The sequence below is a fragment of the Pelophylax lessonae genome (assembly GCF_965119305.1).
Source record: "Pelophylax lessonae genome assembly, chromosome: 5".
NCBI classification, from domain to species: Eukaryota; Metazoa; Chordata; class Amphibia; order Anura; family Ranidae; genus Pelophylax; species Pelophylax lessonae.
In genome coordinates this window covers 100,326,838-100,347,427 of record NC_138772.1, presented here as the reverse complement: position 1 = coordinate 100,347,427, position 20,590 = coordinate 100,326,838, and the positions used below count along the sequence as shown (strand labels likewise).

The following is a 20,590-nucleotide window of genomic DNA, read 5'->3' as shown; positions in this document are numbered from 1 at the left end:
ACCTGGGTGTCTATTACAAATATTCTAATATTATAGTTTTTTTTTTTTTTATAAAGGAAGACTGCAAAAGATTCATATGTTAATTCCTTCTTACAGCTGAATTCCAGGTATGGGTTTTATTGAATAGTTAAATTGGCCCAGCTTGGACCGATGCAAGTATGCATATTCCATACCTGTGGGGCCACTGTGGAAGCTGAGAATCACTGTAGTAGTCACTGCTTGTAGACTTTTCTTAGTGAATGCAAGTCGTTCTCTGATTGGATGGGGTGGAGATTGTGACATCACTGCCTCGCTACCTTATCCAATCGGAGAAGCCTTACATTCATTGAGACTAATGCAAGGTGTTTTATGAATGGGCACCCATGCTGAGAGAGCGACCCTGTTGTTACTTAGCAGAAGAGACCTGGAAGACCGAGGCGATCATTGTAGTAACTGCGACTACTACAGCGGTTCTCCACTTCCACAGCAGTCCCACAGGTGGGGCATTTGTATGCTTGCATTGGTCCAAGCGCTTGTCTTAAAACGAAAAATATGCAGCTTGTATTAATGTGAATCTAAAAAACTAAGCATAATTTGAAAGTACTCCTGGTTAACCTCCCAGGCGGTATGATTCTTTTGGATTTTAGGTTTTGAAAGCGGTACCATTATTTTGCATGTAATTCTTGTGAATGAGCAGCCCAAACCAACTGTATACATTTTATTATATATATATATATATATATATAATGTATACAGTTGGTTTGGGCTGCTCATTCACAAGAATTACAAATATATATATATATATATGTGTGTGTGTGTATGTATGTGTATATGTGTATGTGTATATATATATATATTTACATAAAAAGTACAGTAGAACTGCAGGAAAGGGCACTGGGGGGCAATGTAATATGATTTTTTTTTATTTTGAATGGTATCAGTGTGTTTGGTGTGTTTTACATTTGAATTTGCTGCCGGTTCTACCTCCCCTGCGAACGTCACGTCGCAGGAGATGGAAGCCGGGGCTCGCAGACGATCGGGAGGAAGCTCCGCCGCCGCACACCGCCGGGATACATCGCTGGATCTTGGAGAAAAGGTAAGTGAAACCTCTACCAGGATCCAGCGATCTTCCTAGCGCTACCCCGAGTGTGGCTCGGGGTTACCGCTTTTGGCTCTAAAATCTAACCCCGAGTCACGCTCGGGAATACCGCTAGGAAGGTTAAAAAGGACAGAAAAAATTTAATAAATGCTTCCACAATAAAAAAAAATATGTACATTCTAAAAGTTTTGCATTGGAAGCTGCGGAGAATTGCAACCATGATGATGAAGTGCAGACTGTCTTCTTTCTATTTTCTGCAAGTGGCATGATGTAAAAGGATAAGTTCTCTTGTTGTTACATATTACCCCCATATTCAGGGTGTAAGATGTTAGATGCACCAGCCTCCGCACCCCCCCCCCCCCCCCGATCCTCCAGGCTCCACCTGCCCGGCTGCCTCATTCATTCTGTGATTGTGGAAACTACAAGTACTGGAAAACTTTGTGTCGGTCAGCTTGTAGTTCCCAATGAATTACCAGGGCACTGTTTAGCACTCTGGGTAGTTCATTGAGGTTCCTGTCATTCAGTAACTGCCTGCCCATATTGGAGGTATGGGCACACAGCTACACAGTCTGCAGGACCGTGGCATTACACCCATGATATACTGATGGTGGGTGCAATGATTTACAGGCTCCTAACAAAAAAATATTGCATTTTTTTTTTTTATTGTAATTTTTACAATTGCCTGCCATTTTTTTTTTTTTTTTTCCTTTATTTTTTTTATAGGTGAATTTATCCTTTATAGCAGGAATCTGGCCACTATGGGTAGTGGAACATCATTCCTCTTTAGCAGTGACTTTAATTAACTAAGTATTGATTATTTGTTTTTGTAATCTCTCTAGGAAAAGCAAGTTAGTCACAAACACTCCAGGGAATCAAATTCAAAGCAAGAAAGTGATAATGAGAAGGTAATGGCAACAGACTGGACATGACACTCTCTGGTGTAAAAGTGACTTTAGCTTGCATTGCAAACTTTCAGAAAGTCACTTATCCAAAATGTGCAGAGACGTTTTTTTTGCTTAGAACCAAATGAGGCCGATGATGTAAAGTTAAAATATCCACTAAATGCCAGCTTGAACAAGGCGCTGGCTGCCAAAATATTGTTCATGTTCGCACTTTGTTGAAAGCGGCGGCATCTGTCCTTTGGAAATAATTGCTTGACGAATTCTGTAGTGTATTATGTGAGCTGAGACATGCTTGTTAAGCACTGTTCATCCAGTGCAGTTTTCTTTGATTGCTGTTCAGAATGAATTTTAAAACAGGTCTTGACAATTTCTCTTACACTTTGCATGGTGTCTGCTCATGGTGTCTGCTCATTCTCTGTATTTTAGATTCTATTATAGTGCATAGCAGCGTAAACATTTATGCAGAGAACAGATGAAAGCTTTTTTTCTGGGCTTGGAAACCATTTTTAACACCCACATACTGTAAAACTTTACGCCTAGAGGAAATAGAAGCTGTGTGCTGTGCAAGCATTTTAAACAGTATCTCCAGGCTAAAAGTAAAAGCAGTCGACTGCTGCTAATACTATCCAGAAAGAATTGTCTTCTATAATGAAGTCAAAATGTCCCCTCCGTTAAATTTGGTTTGATCTGTGCAACCAGATTCATTGAGCAGCACATAGATTATGCGATTTTCTTTCCTTGCACCATGGCCAGCTGGCAGAACACAATGATTACTGCTAGCGACTATAGATGCCAGCAGTAATCACATGTATAAAATCCCAACAGGTTGGTTGTACCCAAGTTGATCGATGAATCGACTTGGGTACAACCAGCCTGCCCATAAATGAATCAAATCCTGACCGGTCCCTGCTGAATTAGCTGAGTTTCGATCCATCTATGGCCGGCTTGAGTTGTGCACAGGGCTTTGTGATTGACCTGTTATGACTTTTTACTTCCAATGAGTGTGGGAAAGCCTGCAGTAGGCTCAGACAGAGGGCAGTGAATTAAGAGTTAATACATAGGGGTTGATTTACTAAAACGTGAGAGTTAAGTTCTGCATAGAATACAATCGGCTTACATTTTTTTTTTTTTTGTCAAAGCTTAATTGAACAAGCTGAAGTGAGAAGCTGACTTGTTTCTATGCAGAGCTGCACCAGATTTTGCACTCTCCAGATTTAGAAAATCATCCCTATAGGATTGTGTTTAAAGGGACCTTCTCCTACCTTTTAAAAAGTGTTAATTTTCAGTTCTATCTCTACTCTTGTGGAGCTCATTGGATCCAAGACATAGACTATACATAAGGCCTCTCCAAGCCAATATTAGGTCCTGTACCCTTTTGAGTACTAAGCCCTCACCCCTGTCATTCTGCTATCAAAAGCTTTATTGGAGACGAAGGCTCTCATTTGATAATTAAATGACAAGGACAGGGCTTACATTATGGGCTAACTCGTGTTCAATTATGAGCACTTCCATCCAGTATATATGCACTTTATTCATTGAGCAATCTTGGTGAGAGGTATGACCATCTATGACAGACATGTCAGACCTAAATAAAAAAGATGGCTATAATGGGTAGAACTGCCTATGTGATTTAAATAAATAAAATAAAAAAAAGAAACCCTTGTTGGCAAGCATAGAGGTAAGATATTTCTTGTAGTTAGTTACCAGGTTTTTTATTTGTTTTATTGTTGGTTGTTGCTTTTTGATGGGGAACGCTTAGGAATATGTTTGTCATTTTATTGCTGTCCGTAAGGTTTTTTTTTTTTTCTTTTTAAGGACATTGAAGAGATCATACCGAACTCAGATACACCATATGATGATTCCACAAATTACGAAGAAGATTTTGAAGTAAGTAAATGACCAGAATATGGTGTCCACTCATTTGGTATATGCTTCCAACAACGCATCTAAAAAAATTGGTCTGTCACTGTCAATCTTTAACATCTGATTTGTAGGATTATGATGACGATTTTGAAGCGGCGAGTGAAGAGGAGCGTGCACCATTGAAAGAGCAGCCACCAGCTCGGAGAAACAGAGAGTTAGAGGAGATTCAAAAGGCCATGCTCCTGGAGAATGAAAACATAAATTCAGTCCCAGCTGTACACCAACAGAAAGTACATGACCGTCATGATCATGACATCGAACCTAGAGGTATCTTTCCCAAGCTTTTTATGCTATTTGGAACGAATCCTGCCTCTGACTGATAGTTTCAGGAGATTCGGAGTTAGATTTGGTGATGTTATTACTTTGTTGCTGGAGTCTCCTAGACAGCAGAAAACAAATCTTTACCAAGATGGCTGCCTCCACACAGAGACCTACTGCTAAACAAGACATAGTAAGTCATGATGGGGAAATTATCAGCTGGATAAACCTACAGGCAATACTGGCAACTTGTCCTTTGCCATCTGCCAGCCTTTTTTTTTTGTCAAAACATGATAAACCCCAAGTACTGTTACAGCAGTCCTAACTTGAGGTGTTATGCTGGGGAACCATAGTTCTCAAAACCAGAATTTGCTTGGCATCTTCATTCCTCACTAGAACTGCTGCTTTTTATCTGCTGGATCATGGGTTCAAACCTTGAACCACCATTAACTAATTGCCCCAGGCACGAACCCCGGGCTAACTCCTCCCAGCTCAGCTAATCTTCAGTTTTTAGATAGTGTCCTTAGGTGATGGGTGTGCCTGTGATCTCTCCCTGAAGATTCTTTTCAGTGGACATTATTGATTTCTGTAGCCTAATCTACACACCCCCACTGGTCAAGGGAATGGCTCCATCCGAGTTGGTTATCTACGGCCTTGAGGTCAAGAAGGATGGTACCCAGACCACACATGCAAGGAGGGCCTGTAAGGTTGCCATTTAGCACTGGATCTTGTGGGCAGCGATCTCAGGTGTACCCAGTAACCAGTGATTTTGCTGGCAGAGTGCTATACAGTAATCCCTTAAGGGGATTGTGCATGTTTGTGCATGCATAGGCACCATTTTGGGTTCCTCTGGGCAGTGGAAACATATGTGATTGGCAGCTTAACAGGGCACAGTTCCAGCACAGCTCCAGTACAGCTATAGCACAGCAGAACCGATGCCTTCACAAGTATTAGAACACCTGTTGAGGAGGGGTGGCTTGCCAAAGAGGTGTCTGGCTTGACATAAATTCCTTTCAGATAGGTGGCTGCTCCCATTACTGGGGTTACAGGCCAGTTGACCCTCAGCATCCCATGGAGTTACACAGGTAAGGAGGTGGGGTGGGGTGGGGAGGATTATGTGGTTGGCTCCAAAACCCTTCCATCAGGTAGGGAGGACACCCTGTGTCTAGGGAGGAGCTTTCAGCAGCCATTTCTTGCTTGCATGATCAGCTCTCAGGGTTCCTTGCTGGTTTGGAATTGTTTGGACGCAAGCGTGGGTGCTCTTTCTCCCCTACATGGAGCACTTTCACATTTGACCAGAGACTGTATGAACTAAATTTATAAATTTACATTTGTTGTGTTTCAATTGATTTGGTATTTTGCACAGCATCGCTTTGCATTTTGATTTCATTGTATTTTTGTGTCTCTTTTGTAGAGTTTAACTCCAGTAGGAAGTCTCATAGAGGAGTATTTATAGATTTTGGATCTGCAAAGCAACGTCAATTTAGCAGCCAAATAGCCAGCAAGCAAAAGTAAGTGTATTTTACAGTATTGCAATGAGGAGGATTCCTCGATCCACCTTACGTGTGTGGATAGGGGAATCCCTGTTTTTTTTTTTTTCCCGACCTGCTGACTGATCGAAAATAAGTTAAACTTCTATACCCATCTTAAATGTGACCGGGCAGCCCAAAAGGCACTAGAGTTTGACCGCACTGCCTAGTGTACTCTGTAATCTAACAGAACAGGTCAGACACGCCATTGTTTTTTCTCAGCACTATAGAGGTGTGTGGTGATGCTTGTAATGATGGGTGTAGTGTAGTCATTACTCATCTGTGCCATCATAGAGTACTGCATTGTAAGGGCAGTGTATGTATTTCCACCAAGTAAAACAGTATTTTAAGGCATTTTCAAGCAATAAGTCAGGACTCCTAAGTGAAGGTGTGATACTTCATCTAGGGTTTAGAGGGCTTTGTTTCCTTAGATAAAATAACCTATTTTTAATTAATTATGTTGTAATTCTGAGAGATTATACTAGGTCATTTTTAAACAGCGGCTTTATTATTCATCATGTGACTGGGAGTGGTCCTCCAGATTTTGGGTTTTCCCAAGTGCCCTATTTTTCATCATGGGACTGGGAGTGGTGATATATATTCCTCATTTTTGCTTGTGGCACGAATTGGAGTTGAGATGTATTATTGGGGGTGCCCCCCCCATTTTAAATATACATAATGTTACCCCACTGCTTCCTGATGACGTAGATCCTGAGAGACATATAGAAGAATTGTACCCAAACCCCACCAAGCAGACCACTTGACATCTGTAAAAACCGAGTTCTCTATGATCTTGAAAAAAAAGTTGTAATGATATCAAGGCTTTAAAGGGGTATTATGTGGGTGGAAGCCATTTTGACTTGGTATGCTGTCAGGCTGCATTGAGGTTGCTGAAGTGAGAGGAGTTCCCGGGACCAGTGCCAACTTGTACTTCCATTAAAGGCTTTGTAAAGAATTCTGTAAGCCTGCGAGGCTGCCTGCCTTAGTTTTTTTTTTTATTGGCTTGTCCCTTTGGGTCCCGGTGCACAGGGGGGTTGAGGTGCAGTGGGTAAGGATGCTGTATAGCTGTTTACGATCTCCTGGCGGAGGGATCAGGCAGCATGTCATGCTGCAGCCAGACCACGTCCCTTCACCTATCAGGTTTAATTGCTGTCTGTGCCATCGTTTGGAAGATTCACCTGTATATGGCCTGTTTACTATCATCACTAATGCCCCATACACACATGCAGATTATCTGCAGACTTTTGTCTGCAGACTTACCAAAACCATATAATATGAGGTCAAACCTAAACACTTTCAATTTGTATGCAATCCGGCAGGCCCTTGCACTACATAGAAAAGGTAAGTCTGCAGACAAAAGTCTGCAGATAATCTGCACGTGTGTACGGGGCATGAGAGTGAAACTGAAATAAAACTCCAAATATTAAGTTGTCACCAGAACACTAATAGAGGGGACATCTTCCAATAGGGACACCATTTCTGGTGACAATTAAGGATACCCTCACTTTGGAGGGAATTTCTTCCTACTTCCTGTTTTATCTATGAGGCAGGAAATGGAGGGAAATCTCCTTAATGGGACAAGGATGGCAAACCGGACAGGGTTAAAAACCCTCCCTCCCGGTTTCGAAAAATGAAGAAAAAAAACAACTTTTTTATTTTAAGATTATTCATGGCTTCACATTGTTTAAAATAACGCAGTTGGTGTTTTCCACAATAAATAGGTTAGCCTTGCACTATGTTTCAGAGATAAACATCTGCATATCTTTGTAGTTCTGGCACTGGTATGTCGATAACTACTGGGTAGTTTAGAAAATAGAACTGATACAATCTAAAATGCTCACCGCAATAAAAATGGGGGGAAAAAAAATTCTGGCTTAAATTTAAAAGAAGGTATGTAAGAATGAGGATTTTGTCCATGTCAGTTGAATATTTTCTGTGTGTTCTTCCCTAGAGTACAGGGGTAATCTTTGCAGGCTGTGTGTTGGAAGATGTCCCCATGCTGGTATCTGGTGGGCATCTATTCGATGCCCATGAGCAATCTGAAGGAAGAGTTTTATATTAAGCTTTGAGAAGTGAAAAAATAAATAAAAACCATTTTGTTGATTCTGTACATTTCAGTACAGAACAGGAAGCTTTACACTGACCTAGTCGCAGGACTGCGTTGGTATCTAGGTAGATAGGCTAAAGTGTTAGGGTTTAGGTTTAAGATTTACGCTTATCAGGCTACGTCTTAACTGTTTTGTTTAAAGTGTCCATGTGCTTATAAGGGCAGGGCAGAGCAACACTTAACCCACCCTTCCTCCAACAATATACTGTATACTCTCCTTTCTTTTGAACGCTTTTAAAGTTTTTTTTTTCTTTTTTTTTCTTTAAAATAACAAATGTTATAGTTATGTGCTTTATGAAATGGAATTGCACAGAGGAGCCCTGATCCTCCTCCACTAGGGTCCCTCCCTGGCGTTCTTGACTCCTCCTCTTTTTAGTGTGCCACCATAGGAAAATGCTTCCTATCGTGGCACACCTGTGGGCTTCATCCTGAATTACACTGCCTACATCTATAGACACAGACAGTGAGGCTTGGCCCCTCCCCTGCTCCCACTGTCACAGGATTTGTCTGACAGCAGTGGGAGCCACTGGCTCTCGCTGCTCTAAGCAAAGCCTGGAAGAGAGTTGCCGCAGACGGGCACAGCGCTGGATTGAGATTGGGCCCAGGTAAGTATAACAGGGTGATACACACACTGAAACATTTTTTACCTTAATGCAGGGAATGGATTAAGGTAAAAACCTACCGTTAGTTCACCGGTAACGGTCTTTTCTTGCGAGCCTTCCAGGACGGCCCAACAGTGAGAGATGATAGGCTCCTCCCTATTGGAAACACAATCAATTAAGAATAGTTAAAAGGCCCCACCTCTTCCCTCTGGCCCTCAGTTGTAATAGAGTAACTTGCACAACCAAATTCAAGGGAAATGTTATAACAATTTTATAGGTACTCATCACCAACATTTATGCATAACATCTTACACCCTTTTAACTAGGGTGGGTAGGCGGGCTGTCCTGGAAGGCTCGGAAGAAAAGACCGTTACCGGTGAACTACGGTAGGTTTTCTCTCCTCCCCTTCCAGGACGGCCCAACAGTGAGAGGATAATAGAGATCCATTTTGCCTATCTTAGGGTGGGACCACTGCCTGCAAGACTTTTCGGCCAAAGGCTAGGTCTTGTTGAGACTAGGGATGCACCGAAATGAAATTCTTGGCCGAAGCCGAATAATAATGAAATGCTTGGCCGAAGGCCGAATACCGAACGCGGTGTTTCGCATTTTTTCCATTTATTTTGCCAATTTTTAGGGGGCACGCTGATGGGCACATTTTATGTTAGGGGGCACGCTGATGGGCACATTTTATGTTAGGGGCACTCTGATGGGCAAAACAAAACATTTAAATCAGCGTTGCTCTTAACATAAAATATGCCCATTAGCGTGCCCCTTAACATAAAATATGCCCATCAGAGTGCCCCTTAACATAAAATATGCTCATCAGCATGTCCCTTAGCATAAAATAAGGGGCACGCTGATGGCCACATTTTATGTCAAGGGAGCACTCTGTTGGGCACATTTTTCTTCTTTTTTTTTTTTAAGGGGCACTTTATAGGGCACTCTAATGAGCATGGCAAGTGGCAACATATGGCAAAATATGCCAGTCTGCACACTAATGCTTGTGCAGCTACCGTATTCTCCCCCAAATGTGCTCCACATACCTGAACTGCAGCCAGGTCGGAGCCAAAAGCCGCGAACAGGGGGGCGGGGCGTGCACATAGTGTCACGCTCGCTGGACCTAGTGTGAAGGAGCCGCAGTCAGGAGCAGGGGGCGGGACGTCACACCCCCTACTCGTGGCCGGACAGGACACTGGCGGCGTGTGAGCAGGGAGCCGGGAGCCGCAATGAGGAAGGGGACTGAAGGACTCCTAGGTAGCGGGCTCGCGGTCCGGGCGGAAAAGCATCACGCGGGCCGCCATTTAGTGACCGCCGCTGACATTGTTCGGCACAAATTTATTCGGCCTTTTTACTTATTCGGCCGAACACCGAAAGTGCTATTTTTTCTACTTTCGGCCGAATAATGTTCGGCCGCCGAACATTCGGTGCATCCCTAGTTGAGACAGTACTTCAATACGGTAATGCTTCAGGAAGGTGTCATGACTAGAGCGGGTGGCTGCACTGCGCATTTGTTCCCATGAAGCTCCTGCCTTCTCGGCCCATGATGTGGCAATGGCTCTTGTTGAGTGCGCTTTTACTGTGGTTGGAGCAGGCCGACCTGATACCGTAATTCATAAGAAGTGGTAATTGCTTGTCTAATCCACCTTGCTAGTGAAGGCTTAGAAGCCTGCAATCCCTTCCTAGGCCCAGAATGGAGGACTAGGAGGTGGTTTGATCTCCTGAAGGTTTTTGTTCTTTCTAAATAAGTGAGAAGAGCTCTTCTCACGTCAATACAATGGAATTCCCTTTCCTTATTGTTTTTTGGTCTGTCACAAAAGGAAGGTAGATTTATCTCCTGAGTTCTATGGAAAGAGGATGCTACCTTGGGTAGATATAAAGGGTCCGGTTTGAGGACTATCCTATCTGGGAAGACCAACATAAAAGGTTCTTTAATAGAAAGAGCCTGTAAATCACCTATTCTTCTGGCTGTGGTGATGGCTAACAAAAAAGCTATTTTTAAGGATAGAAATGTAAGTGAAATTTCCTTTATAGGTTCAAAGGGGTCCTTAGATAACGCCTCTAGGACCCTATTTAGGTCCCAAGGAGGGAACCTGTTTTTTGTAATAGGAGTAGCCCTACTCCTAGCCAACAAAAATCTTTTAACCAGTGGCTCCTTTGCCAAACTGGTGTCTAGAAAAAACTGAAAGAGCTGCTATCTGTACCCTGAGGGTGTTAACTGCCACACCCTTATCTACTCCATCTTGCAAAAATTCCAAAATAATTTTGAGTAGAGGTAGAAACAAAGTTCTTTTGCTTCTGCCAGGTACAGAATCTTTTCCAAATTTTTAGGTAAATTTTTCTAGTGACTAGAAAAATTTACCTAAAAATTAGTGGTTTTCTACTCAGTAAGAGGGTATCCACCACTCTGTCTGAGCATCTCTTGGCTTTAAGCAATTGGCGTTCAGTAACCAGGCTGTCAGTTGGGAGAATCTTGGATTCTGATACTGTACTGGTCCCTGAGACAGAAGGTCTGAGGAAACTGGGAGATGCCTCTGGCAAGCCGTGGACATTGTTTTTGGGGAAAGGAACCATGGTCCTTTGGGGCACCAGGGAGCGGACCGGATTAGTTTTAGTCCCTGAAACCTGCTCAGTTTCTGGAGGACTCTGAGGACTCACCTCAGAGGGGGGAAGGCACTGGCCAGTTTGTACTGCCATTGCTGGTTTTGAGCTCTCAGCCCAACCATTTCCTTTTCTAGGTTGTTTTGGTTGGGCCACCACTTCAGAGAGTTCTGGACCAGTGAAGTGAGGGTGAGTATCCTGACCAAGGAATTTATTCTTCCTACCCAAAAGTACACATGGGAGAACAGTAGTTCTTTTGCAAGGGGTTGAGCCCACGAAGTGGCTGGGATGCTTCCTGGATTCCTCGGGATTATAATCCGGTAATATTTTCCTGAGGGTTTTGGTACCACTAAAACATGGGAACAAAACCCCTGGAACCACTGGCTCTTTGGTACTGGACCAATTACTAGTTCTCGAATCCCTGGAAGCGGTATGAGCTGTCCCCTTGCAATTCTTTTGGGGGCATGTGTAAGGGTTAATATTGGAGGGGATATTAATGCAGCTTCTAGTCTGTAGCCTATTTTTAGGATGCTGAGGGTATATAGAGAGACTGTCATTTCTTCCCAATTTGGAGCAAAATGATTCAGTCTGTCCCCTACTTTAATATTGGAGTCATTTTTTGTCCCTTGCGGCTGAGGTGGAAGAGGAAAGAGAATTGTTTTTTTACTTTTCCCTCCTAAAGCTCCCATTCTTTGTAGGTTCCCTTCTCCTATTTTGCTGCTTATTATCCAGGGGGCCACAAAAAAACTTTTTACTAGTTTCTTTAGGCTTTGTGGGAAATTTAATTCCTTTTTCTGAGGATCTGGAAAGGACTTCGTCAAGCCCTGAACCAAACAGGAGGGACCCTTCAAATGGAAGGCCGCAAAGCTTGGTTTTGGATGTGAGGTCTCCTTCCCATTCCTTAAGCCAAATGGCTCTTCTAGCTGAGTTCATTAGTGCCCCTGTTTTAGCAGTGGCTTCTACTGATTCTAGTGCAGCGTCTGCCAGATAGGCTACTGCCTTGGTTATTACCGACAGGGAATCTTGGATATCCTGGGTTTTTATCTGTAAAAAATTTTTATTCAGTTTTTCAATCCAGGAAAAAGCATTTCTCACCACACAAGAGGCAGTTAGAGCTGAAGCCATTGCATTTGCATTGGCATCCCAAGCTTTCCCCAGCAATGTCTCTGCTTTTCGGTTCATAGTATCCTTGATACTACCTGCAACCAAAAAGGAGAGATCTGATTTTCTGGAGACTTGCACGAGGGGGGCATCTATTTTTGGTCTTTTAAGGAATTTGTTTGAATCCTCTTCCTTAAAGGGGAATCTCCTCTTCCAAGAATTCCCTTTGCTTAACCTGTTTTCAGGCAATTGCCATTGTTGAAGTATCAGACTCTTCAAAGAATGGTGAATATGAAAGACTCTAGAAGGGCTTTTCCCTATCCCTTTATAGAGTTTGTCTTGTGCTGTGATTTCTTTAGGCAAATCAGGAATCTCCTCTGAAGCATATATGGCCTGAAGGAGACCCTGCATATTCTCCAATGCAAACAGTTTTTTTTGCGGACTCTACCTCCTCAGAGGTATCTGAGTCCCTATTTCCCTAAGCTTCTGAACAATATGGGGAAATTGAGCGGTCATCTTCTGGAAATATTCTATCCCCTTCTGTGACCTGTGCTGATGGAAGACTTTGAGTAGCTGGTGTAGTGACTGAAGGTCCTGCTCTAATTAGAGGGGTTTCTTGACACAAAGTCCCTACCATTAAGGAAGGGTCTACCTGTTCCTCTCTAGTAGCTATACCTAGATTAGACCGAACTGCCATCATAGTAGAAAGCATTTCGTCTTGCATACTTTTAAAGAAGTCTTTCATGAAGTCTGAAGTTTCTCTTCCTGACAATTTATGAATGCACCTATAGCAGAAGGGTCTAGTGTGGGAACTGGGCAACTTTTCTAAACAATAACCACACTTCTTATGGAAAGCAGGCCCTTGTAATGCTGGGACAGATGTAGCTTCTTGTGAACCGCCCTGGGACTCTGGAAGACAGGATACAAAGACAGTATAAGTATCACTCTTCCAAGAAAAAACATCAAACATGGGGACCATAGAGAGAACATAGTACGATCGACTAAGGTCAGGAAAATGACAAGTTCCAGGCACATATTATGTCAGTTACCAGCAGACTTTTTGCATAGGTCAGTAAGGATACATATTCAGCACTTACCCTGTCCGACCTGGGTTTTGGCTGCCAACACCTGGGACTGTCTCTCCTCCTCCTTCCCCGGAGGATGAGTCATGGAGGACTTAATTTCCGAAGCAGGAATCCGAGGTCCAATAGCCTTGGATTCTGCTTTACCGCTAACGAGCGTCTCCGGCGTCTCCTCCATGCTTCTCTTCTTTCCCTTCATGTCGCGCGTGTCTGACGTCTGCGCCGGAAGTTCCGGTTTGAAGGCGAGGTTTGGAACGCCCGTCCAGTGGGAAATTCAAATCTTCTATGGAGAGCTGCTGGCGCCGGAAACAAGACCTGGAAACACAACCACAGGTGACCGAGGGCTTGTTCTGTGGGCGACCTGTGAGTTCCCGCGGATGGGAGTGCAGGGACTGCTCCGCTCGTAAGGTCCCCCCCCCCCCCCCTACTCCAGAGAGTTCTGCGAGGGGAACCTGTGGCCTTCTGTCGAACCTGGCTCACAGGGTACCTTTCGACTCTAGGAGTCTGCAGGTAAGATCTTAATCGACATTTCTTTGTAAGAAGAAACACAATCTAAACTGAGGGCCAGAGGGAAAGGTGGGGCCTTTTAACTATTCTTAATTGATTGTGTTTGCGGTAGGGAGGATCCTATCATCTCTCACTGTTGGGCCGCCCTGGAAGGGGAGGAGAGAAAAATGTTTAAGCTTTACAACCACTTTTCACTTTTCTAGGCAAAGCACAGATTAACATTTAAAGCATAGGCTGAGTCTGAAATGTTAAAGCTGGGTTATTAACTAAGCATTAGAGAAGTTTTTTGTGTTATGGGTTTATTTCTTGCTTTCTTTTGTCCACTGGGTAGATTTCTTGGCTCTTCTTGTTCCAGTCATACCCTGATACACAGAATGTCACAATGAGTTATAATGTCTCAATGGGAGCATAGAGCGCAATAAAAATCTAATAGTTTCCAAGCCCTTCCTTTTTGGTAATTGGTTTAGACAGTATACTGTGAGTCACATTTTTTTTATTTATTTGGATTCGATTCTCTAAAAAAAAAAAAGATGTCCACATTAGCCCAGTGACAAACTAATTGCTTATCAATATGATCTCTCAAGGGAAATTATTGTGAGCATGTCTATCTGTGTGTATAGAGTATTTTATTTTTTCCCAAAGAGTGTGTGTACTGGGTGTATTTTGCTTCTAATACTATGTCCTATAAGCAGTATATCTATTTTTAGGAAGCGAAGTTTGGAAATTCTCCGGCTCGTTGATTTGGATTTTTCATCCACTTTCTCTTTGTTGGATTTGGCCCCTGTTAAAGAATATGACATGTACATTCGCAATTTTGGAAAGAGCAACACCAAGCAGGTGTGTACCTTACTATGCATTTGGCATCTAGAAAATTAATAGACATTTTGGACTAGAACATTTATGGCACCCTAAATATAAAGATTCGCACTTCGGAAACCATGATTGTACTATTTACTAGCACAGCTTCAGCACTTTTTTCCACTATATAACACAGACTACTAACACAAATGTATTTCTTTCTTAAAGCGATTTCTTTATTGTCCATACAATGTAAGTCATTAACCCAGTGGTCAGCTGTGTACCTGGGGGGTCGATCTTTCATGGGTACAGCCCATCATAGATCGCCCATTTATGGTGCTTTAGGACTGTCCCCCCCCCCCCCCCCACTGGATGCATACAGCTGCATTACCTGCAGCACTCCTGGCAGCCCAGGCAGAAAGGTTCTTGTATACGGGGCTCAGGAATAGGCATGTAATGTCTCATTTGTTTCAGTATCTCACAAAGGTGAGTACACCCCTCACATTTTTGTAAATATTTTATTATATCTTTTCATGTGACAACACTGAAGAAATTACACTTTTCTACAATGTAAAGTAGTGAGTGTGCAGCTTGTATAACAGTGTACATTTGCTGTCCCCTCAAAATAACTCAACACACAGCCATTAATGATTAAACTGCTGGCAACAAAATTGAGTACACCCCTAAGTGAAAATGTCCAAATTGGGCCCAATTATCAATTTTCCCTTCCCGGTTTCATGTGACTCGTTAGTGTTACAAGGTCTCTGGTGTGAACGGAGAGCAGGTGTGTTAAATTTGGTGTTATCGCCCTCACTCTCTCATACTGGTCACTGGAAGTTCAACATGGCACCTCATGGCAAAGAACTCAGAGGATCTGAAAAAAAAAAATTGTTGCTCTACATAAAGATGGCCTAGGCTATAAGAAGATTTCCAAAACCCTGAAACTGAGCTGCAGCACAGTGACCGAAACCATACAGTTGTTTAACTGGACAGGTTCCATTCAGAACAGGCCTCGCCATGGTCGACCAAAGCTGTTGAGTGCAGGTGCTCAGCGTTGTATCCAGAGGTTATCTTTGGGAAATAGACTTATGAATGCTGCCAACGTTGCTGCAGAGATTGAAGGGGTGGGGGGTCAGCATATCAGTGCTCAGACCATATGCTGCACACTGCATCAAATTGGTCTGCTTGGCTGTTGTCCAGAGATGATGATGCGCACGAAAGCCTGCAAACAGTTTGCTGAAGACAATCAGACTAAGGACATGGATTACTGGAACCACGTCCTGTGGTCTGATCAGATAAGATAAACTTATTTGGTTCAGATGGTGTTAAGCGTGTGTGGCGGCAACCAGGTGAGGAGTACAAAGACCAGTGTGTCTTGTCTACAGTCAAGCATGGTGGTGGTGGTGTCATGGTCTGAGGCTGCATGAGTGCTGCTGGCGCTGGGAAGTTACAGTTCATTGAGGGAACCATGAATGCCAACATGTACTGTGACATACTGAAGCAGAGCATGATCCCCTCCCTTTGGAGACTGGGCCGCAAGGCAGTATTCCAACATAATGACCCCAAACACACCTCCAAGACGACCATTGCCTTGCTAAAGAAGCTGAGGGTAAAGTTTATTGACTGGCCAAGCATGTCTCCAGACCTTAATCCTTTTGAGCATCTGTGGGGTATCCTCAAACAGAAGGTGGAGGAGTACAAGGTCTCTAACATCCACCAGCTCCATGATGTCGTCATGGAGGAGTGGAAGAGTACTCCAGTGGCAACCTGTGAAGCTGTGGGGAACTCCATGCCCAAGATGGTTTAGGCAGTGCTGGAAAATAATGGTGGCCACACAAAATATTGACACATTGGGCCCAATTTGGACATTTTCACTTAGGGGTGTACTCACTTTTGTTGCCAACAATTTAGACATTAATGGCTGTGTGTTGATTTATTTTGAGGGGACAGCAAATTTACACTGTTATACAAGCTGTACACTCACTACTTTACATTGTAGCAAAGTGTAATTTCTTCAGTGCTGTCACATGAAAAGATATAATAAAATATTTACAAAAAATGTGAGGGGTGTACTCACTTTTGTTAGATACTGTATAAAGTCAGACTAATGGAGCAGCTTTGTAAATTTTATCCTGCTTGTTGGGGCACATTTCAAGCCAAATTAGCAAATTTATTGATCTTTATTCATTTTTTTTAGAAGTCTACTTCACTGCTTCACTTTCAGGTTTCATTTTGTCTCTGTGTTGGAAAAACATTCTAATACATACAGTAGATGTCACATGTTCAAAGTTTTAAAGGATAACTATCAAAATGTATTTGTGTAAAAAATATACCTGTAATAATTCTTATACCTCTTCCTGGACTACAAATAACATTCTAATACAAAGTGTGTGTTTTTGTATCTATTTTGCTATGTTCTAACTCATTGTTATGATTTATCATATTGGAGTGGTGGAATTTCTTTATCGCCATTGAGTGAAACAGCAGTTTTGGAATTGTATTAGGTCAAACTGCCATCTACAGGAGGTTTGGACGCTGGCGTATGAAAACCCGTTTAAAACCAGCCTTTATATAACCTCTCCTTAACATGCCTCGTTTTTTTTTTTGCTAGTGTCCTAGGAGAATGAACACTGCTATGGGTGACCTCAGCCCATAATCACCAGCTGGTTCTAGGGTTATTTATCTGATATAACCAGAAGAAGCTGTTTTTGTGCTATCAGTAGATGACTCATATTTGTAAGAGGTTGCTTCTAACCAAAGTGATATGATATATGCTACCTTGCATTTAGAAAATTAGACTGCTGTTTTGGGGCTAGGGTCTTTTGAAGCACCCAAAGTTGCAAAGACATTTACCGTTAAAGTTATTCCTCTATGGGGACTGGAAACACCCTGTACATCCTGTGCCCATCTGAAGAACATGGTGGAGCAATACCTTTTACCATTACCTTTAGTCATTACATTACATTTACCATCAGCTATACCTTTACCTTTGGTAAGGGAATTTACTGCTCAGTGGTCCCCAGTGGTCTGCTTAGATCCCTGTTTGATTAACTAGAATGATTTTGCGGCTTGGGTTGGTGGTGATTTTTTTTTTTTTTTTTATTCTGTAATTTTTAGAAACAGATTTTCCAGTTTACAACATAACTTAGACAGAAAAATCACTTCCACAAAACAAGTGGAAGCAAAAGAAAGACACAAAATAAAAGAAGATACAAAGTTAAACTATATCATGCGACCTCAAGATCATGCCATACCATAGCAAATATGTGAGACCTCCCAACACAAGTACACAAAAGAGAGCCTTACATTTCTAACCTTTTAATTGGTCAGGACAATTAAGTATTCAGAGCATTGTTCTCATATCAAAACACGAAGATACAATCCGCTATCCCAATCCAGTGGCAAATAATTCTCCTAGCTTCCCAGTTCATCTTCCACTGGCGGAGGAATGTGTAGACAGGTTAGAGCAGTGATGGAGAACCTTGGCACCCCAGATGTTTTGGAACTACATTTCCCATGATTTTCATGCACTCTGCAGTGTAGTTGAGCATCATGGCAAATGTAGTTCTAAAACATCTGGGGTGCACAGGTTGGCCATCACTGCGTTAGAGCCTAGCCATCAGGACCAGATTTTCTGAATTTTTTTTTGGGCAGGTTCTGTGTTTAGAGATAAATTCCTCCCTCTGTAAATTGAAATGAACAGCCTCTGTCCATTGAGTACATGTTGGTGGAGTAGGTGATATCCACTTCTGCAGCATGAGTTTATGGGCTATATACAGAGCCTATGTCCACATTAAATGCGTATCAGACGAAAGGGTATCTTCCGGTATAACCCCTAATAGAGCTACTTTCGGGTCAGACGATACAAGTATTTAAGGTGTTAAAAATGCACTTCCAAAAGTGGTGTAATTTGGGGCAGTGCCATAACATGTATATGAGGGGACACGTGGCTGTAGTGCATCTTGAACTGGAATGCAGCTTGTGTGGAGTGTAATAAGCCCTATGGATAATGAATAAATGGTTCAAGCGCTGTGAAGAGGACAAGGAGACCTGGGTTAATGTTTCTAGAGCTTGATCCCATTTCTTCATCACTGAGGGACTCCTAGATCTTGATGCCACTGTTCAAGACGACAGATCTATACCCAAGCACTAACCAGTGACCTATATTTCTTATTACAAATGACAATCCGGCCCTGTGCAGTAGACATTGCATATCTAGATTTTAGTAAGGCTTTTGACACTGTCCCACATAGAAGACTTATCAATAAACTACAGTCATTGAACATGGACTCCCATATTGTTGAGTGGATTAGGCAGTGGCTGAGTGACAGACAACAGAGGGTTGTAGTCAATGGAGAACATTCAGAACAAGGTCATGTTACCAGTGGGGTACCTCAGGGATCTGTACTGGGACCAATTTTGTTTAATATCTTCATAAGTGATATTGCAAAAGGCCTCGATGGTAAGGTTTGTCTTTTTGCTGATGACACAAAGATATGTAACAGGGTTGATGTTCCTGGAGGGAAACGCCAAATGGAAAAGGATTTAGGAAAACTAGAAGAATGGTCAGAACTCTGGCAACTGAAATTTAATGTGGATAAGTGCAAGATAATGCACCTGGGGCGTAAAAACCCAAGGGCAGAATATAGAATATTTGACACAGTCCTGACCTCAGTATCTGAGGAAAGGGATTTAGGAGTAATTATTTCAGAAGACTTAAAGGTGGGAGGACAATGTAATAGAGCAGCACGAAATGCCAGCAGAATGCTTGGATGTATAGGGAGAGGTATAAGCAGTAGAAAGAGGGAAGTGCTTATGCCGCTGTACAGAACACTGGTGAGACCTCACTTGGAGTATTGTGCGCAGTACTGGAGGCCATATCTCCAGAAGGATATAGATACTCTAGAGAGAGTTCAGAGAAGAGCTACTAAACTAGTACATGGATTGCAGGAAAAAACTTACCAGGAAAGGTTAAAGGACCTTAACATGTATAGCTTGGAAGAAAGAAGAGACAGAGGGGATATGATAGAAACCTTTAAATACATAAAGGGAATCAACTCGGTAAAGGAGGAGAGCATATTTAAAAGAAGAAATACTACCACAAGAGGACACAGTTTTAAATTAGAGGGGCAAAGGTTTAAAAGTAATATGAGGAAGTATTACTTTACTGAGAGAGTAGTGGATGCATGGAATAACCTTCCTGCAGAAGTGGTAGCTGCAAATACAGTGAAGGAGTTTAAGCATGCATGGGGTAGGCATAAGGCTATCCTTCATATAAGATAGGGCCAAGGACTATTCATAGGATTCAGATATATTGGGCAGACTAGATGGGCCAAATGGTTCTTATCTGCCGACACATTCTATGTTTCTATGTTTGGAACAGCTTGTAAAAATTGCCATGGTTAGGATTGAGAAGGGATTATATTTTCATGGAAAGGACACTGTTTAGCTCTGTAGAGCATGACACAGCTGTAATTATTGAAAAAAATATTTTTTTGAGAAGAGATAACTCTCCACTAATTTATTAAAGGGTAGCAGAACCTCATTGTCAAAAAAATTGGTAAAGAAACACAATGCCCGCTCTTTTCCACAAGTCAATACTCTCAAGTTTTGCCACCTATGGCAAGTGTGCGTTATTCCATATGGGCATATATTGGGTATATCCCTCATAGGAAGTAACTTTGTGAACGGAGTCCCATAACCTATCAATCAAGTTAAGTGTGGGGATACAACGCTTACTGTGAAAATGATGTGCCACTATCAGCTGCACCGGCGGCTGTGCCGAGAGCTGAGAGAGGACAATTTGCTGTATAGGTTCCTTGGGGTCATATTTATTCCAAACCTATAGATGCTGAAGTTGTGAGGCTAGAAAGTACAATCTAGCATTAGGCATTGCTAAACCTCCCTCATCCTTGGATAACCCACAGTTTAATTCTTGGATGTTTATACTTTCAAATAAGATCCCTAAAAAGGGTTTCTACTTGTCGGAAGAATTTTTGGGGTAGCCACGCAGGGCAGTTATGCAGAAGGTACAGCAATTGGGGCATCCAGACCATCTTTATCAGATTGGCTGTGTCTACCACCATTTGCAGCAACTTACTCCAT

At 42.4% G+C, this 20,590-nt stretch overlaps 1 protein-coding gene across 1 annotated transcript in view; it reads left to right on the top strand.

Annotated features, from left to right (window-relative positions):
- The window catches only part of DYNC2I1 (dynein 2 intermediate chain 1), a 134,514-nt gene that overhangs the window by 41,027 nt on the left and 72,897 nt on the right, over positions 1-20,590 (top strand). The window contains exons 6-10 of the mRNA XM_082257423.1: positions 1,918-1,983; positions 3,796-3,867; positions 3,975-4,170; positions 5,576-5,672; positions 14,395-14,524. Coding sequence (XP_082113549.1) covers positions 1,918-1,983; positions 3,796-3,867; positions 3,975-4,170; positions 5,576-5,672; positions 14,395-14,524 — 561 coding nt within the window. The remainder of the gene's footprint in view (positions 1-1,917; positions 1,984-3,795; positions 3,868-3,974; positions 4,171-5,575; positions 5,673-14,394; positions 14,525-20,590) is intronic.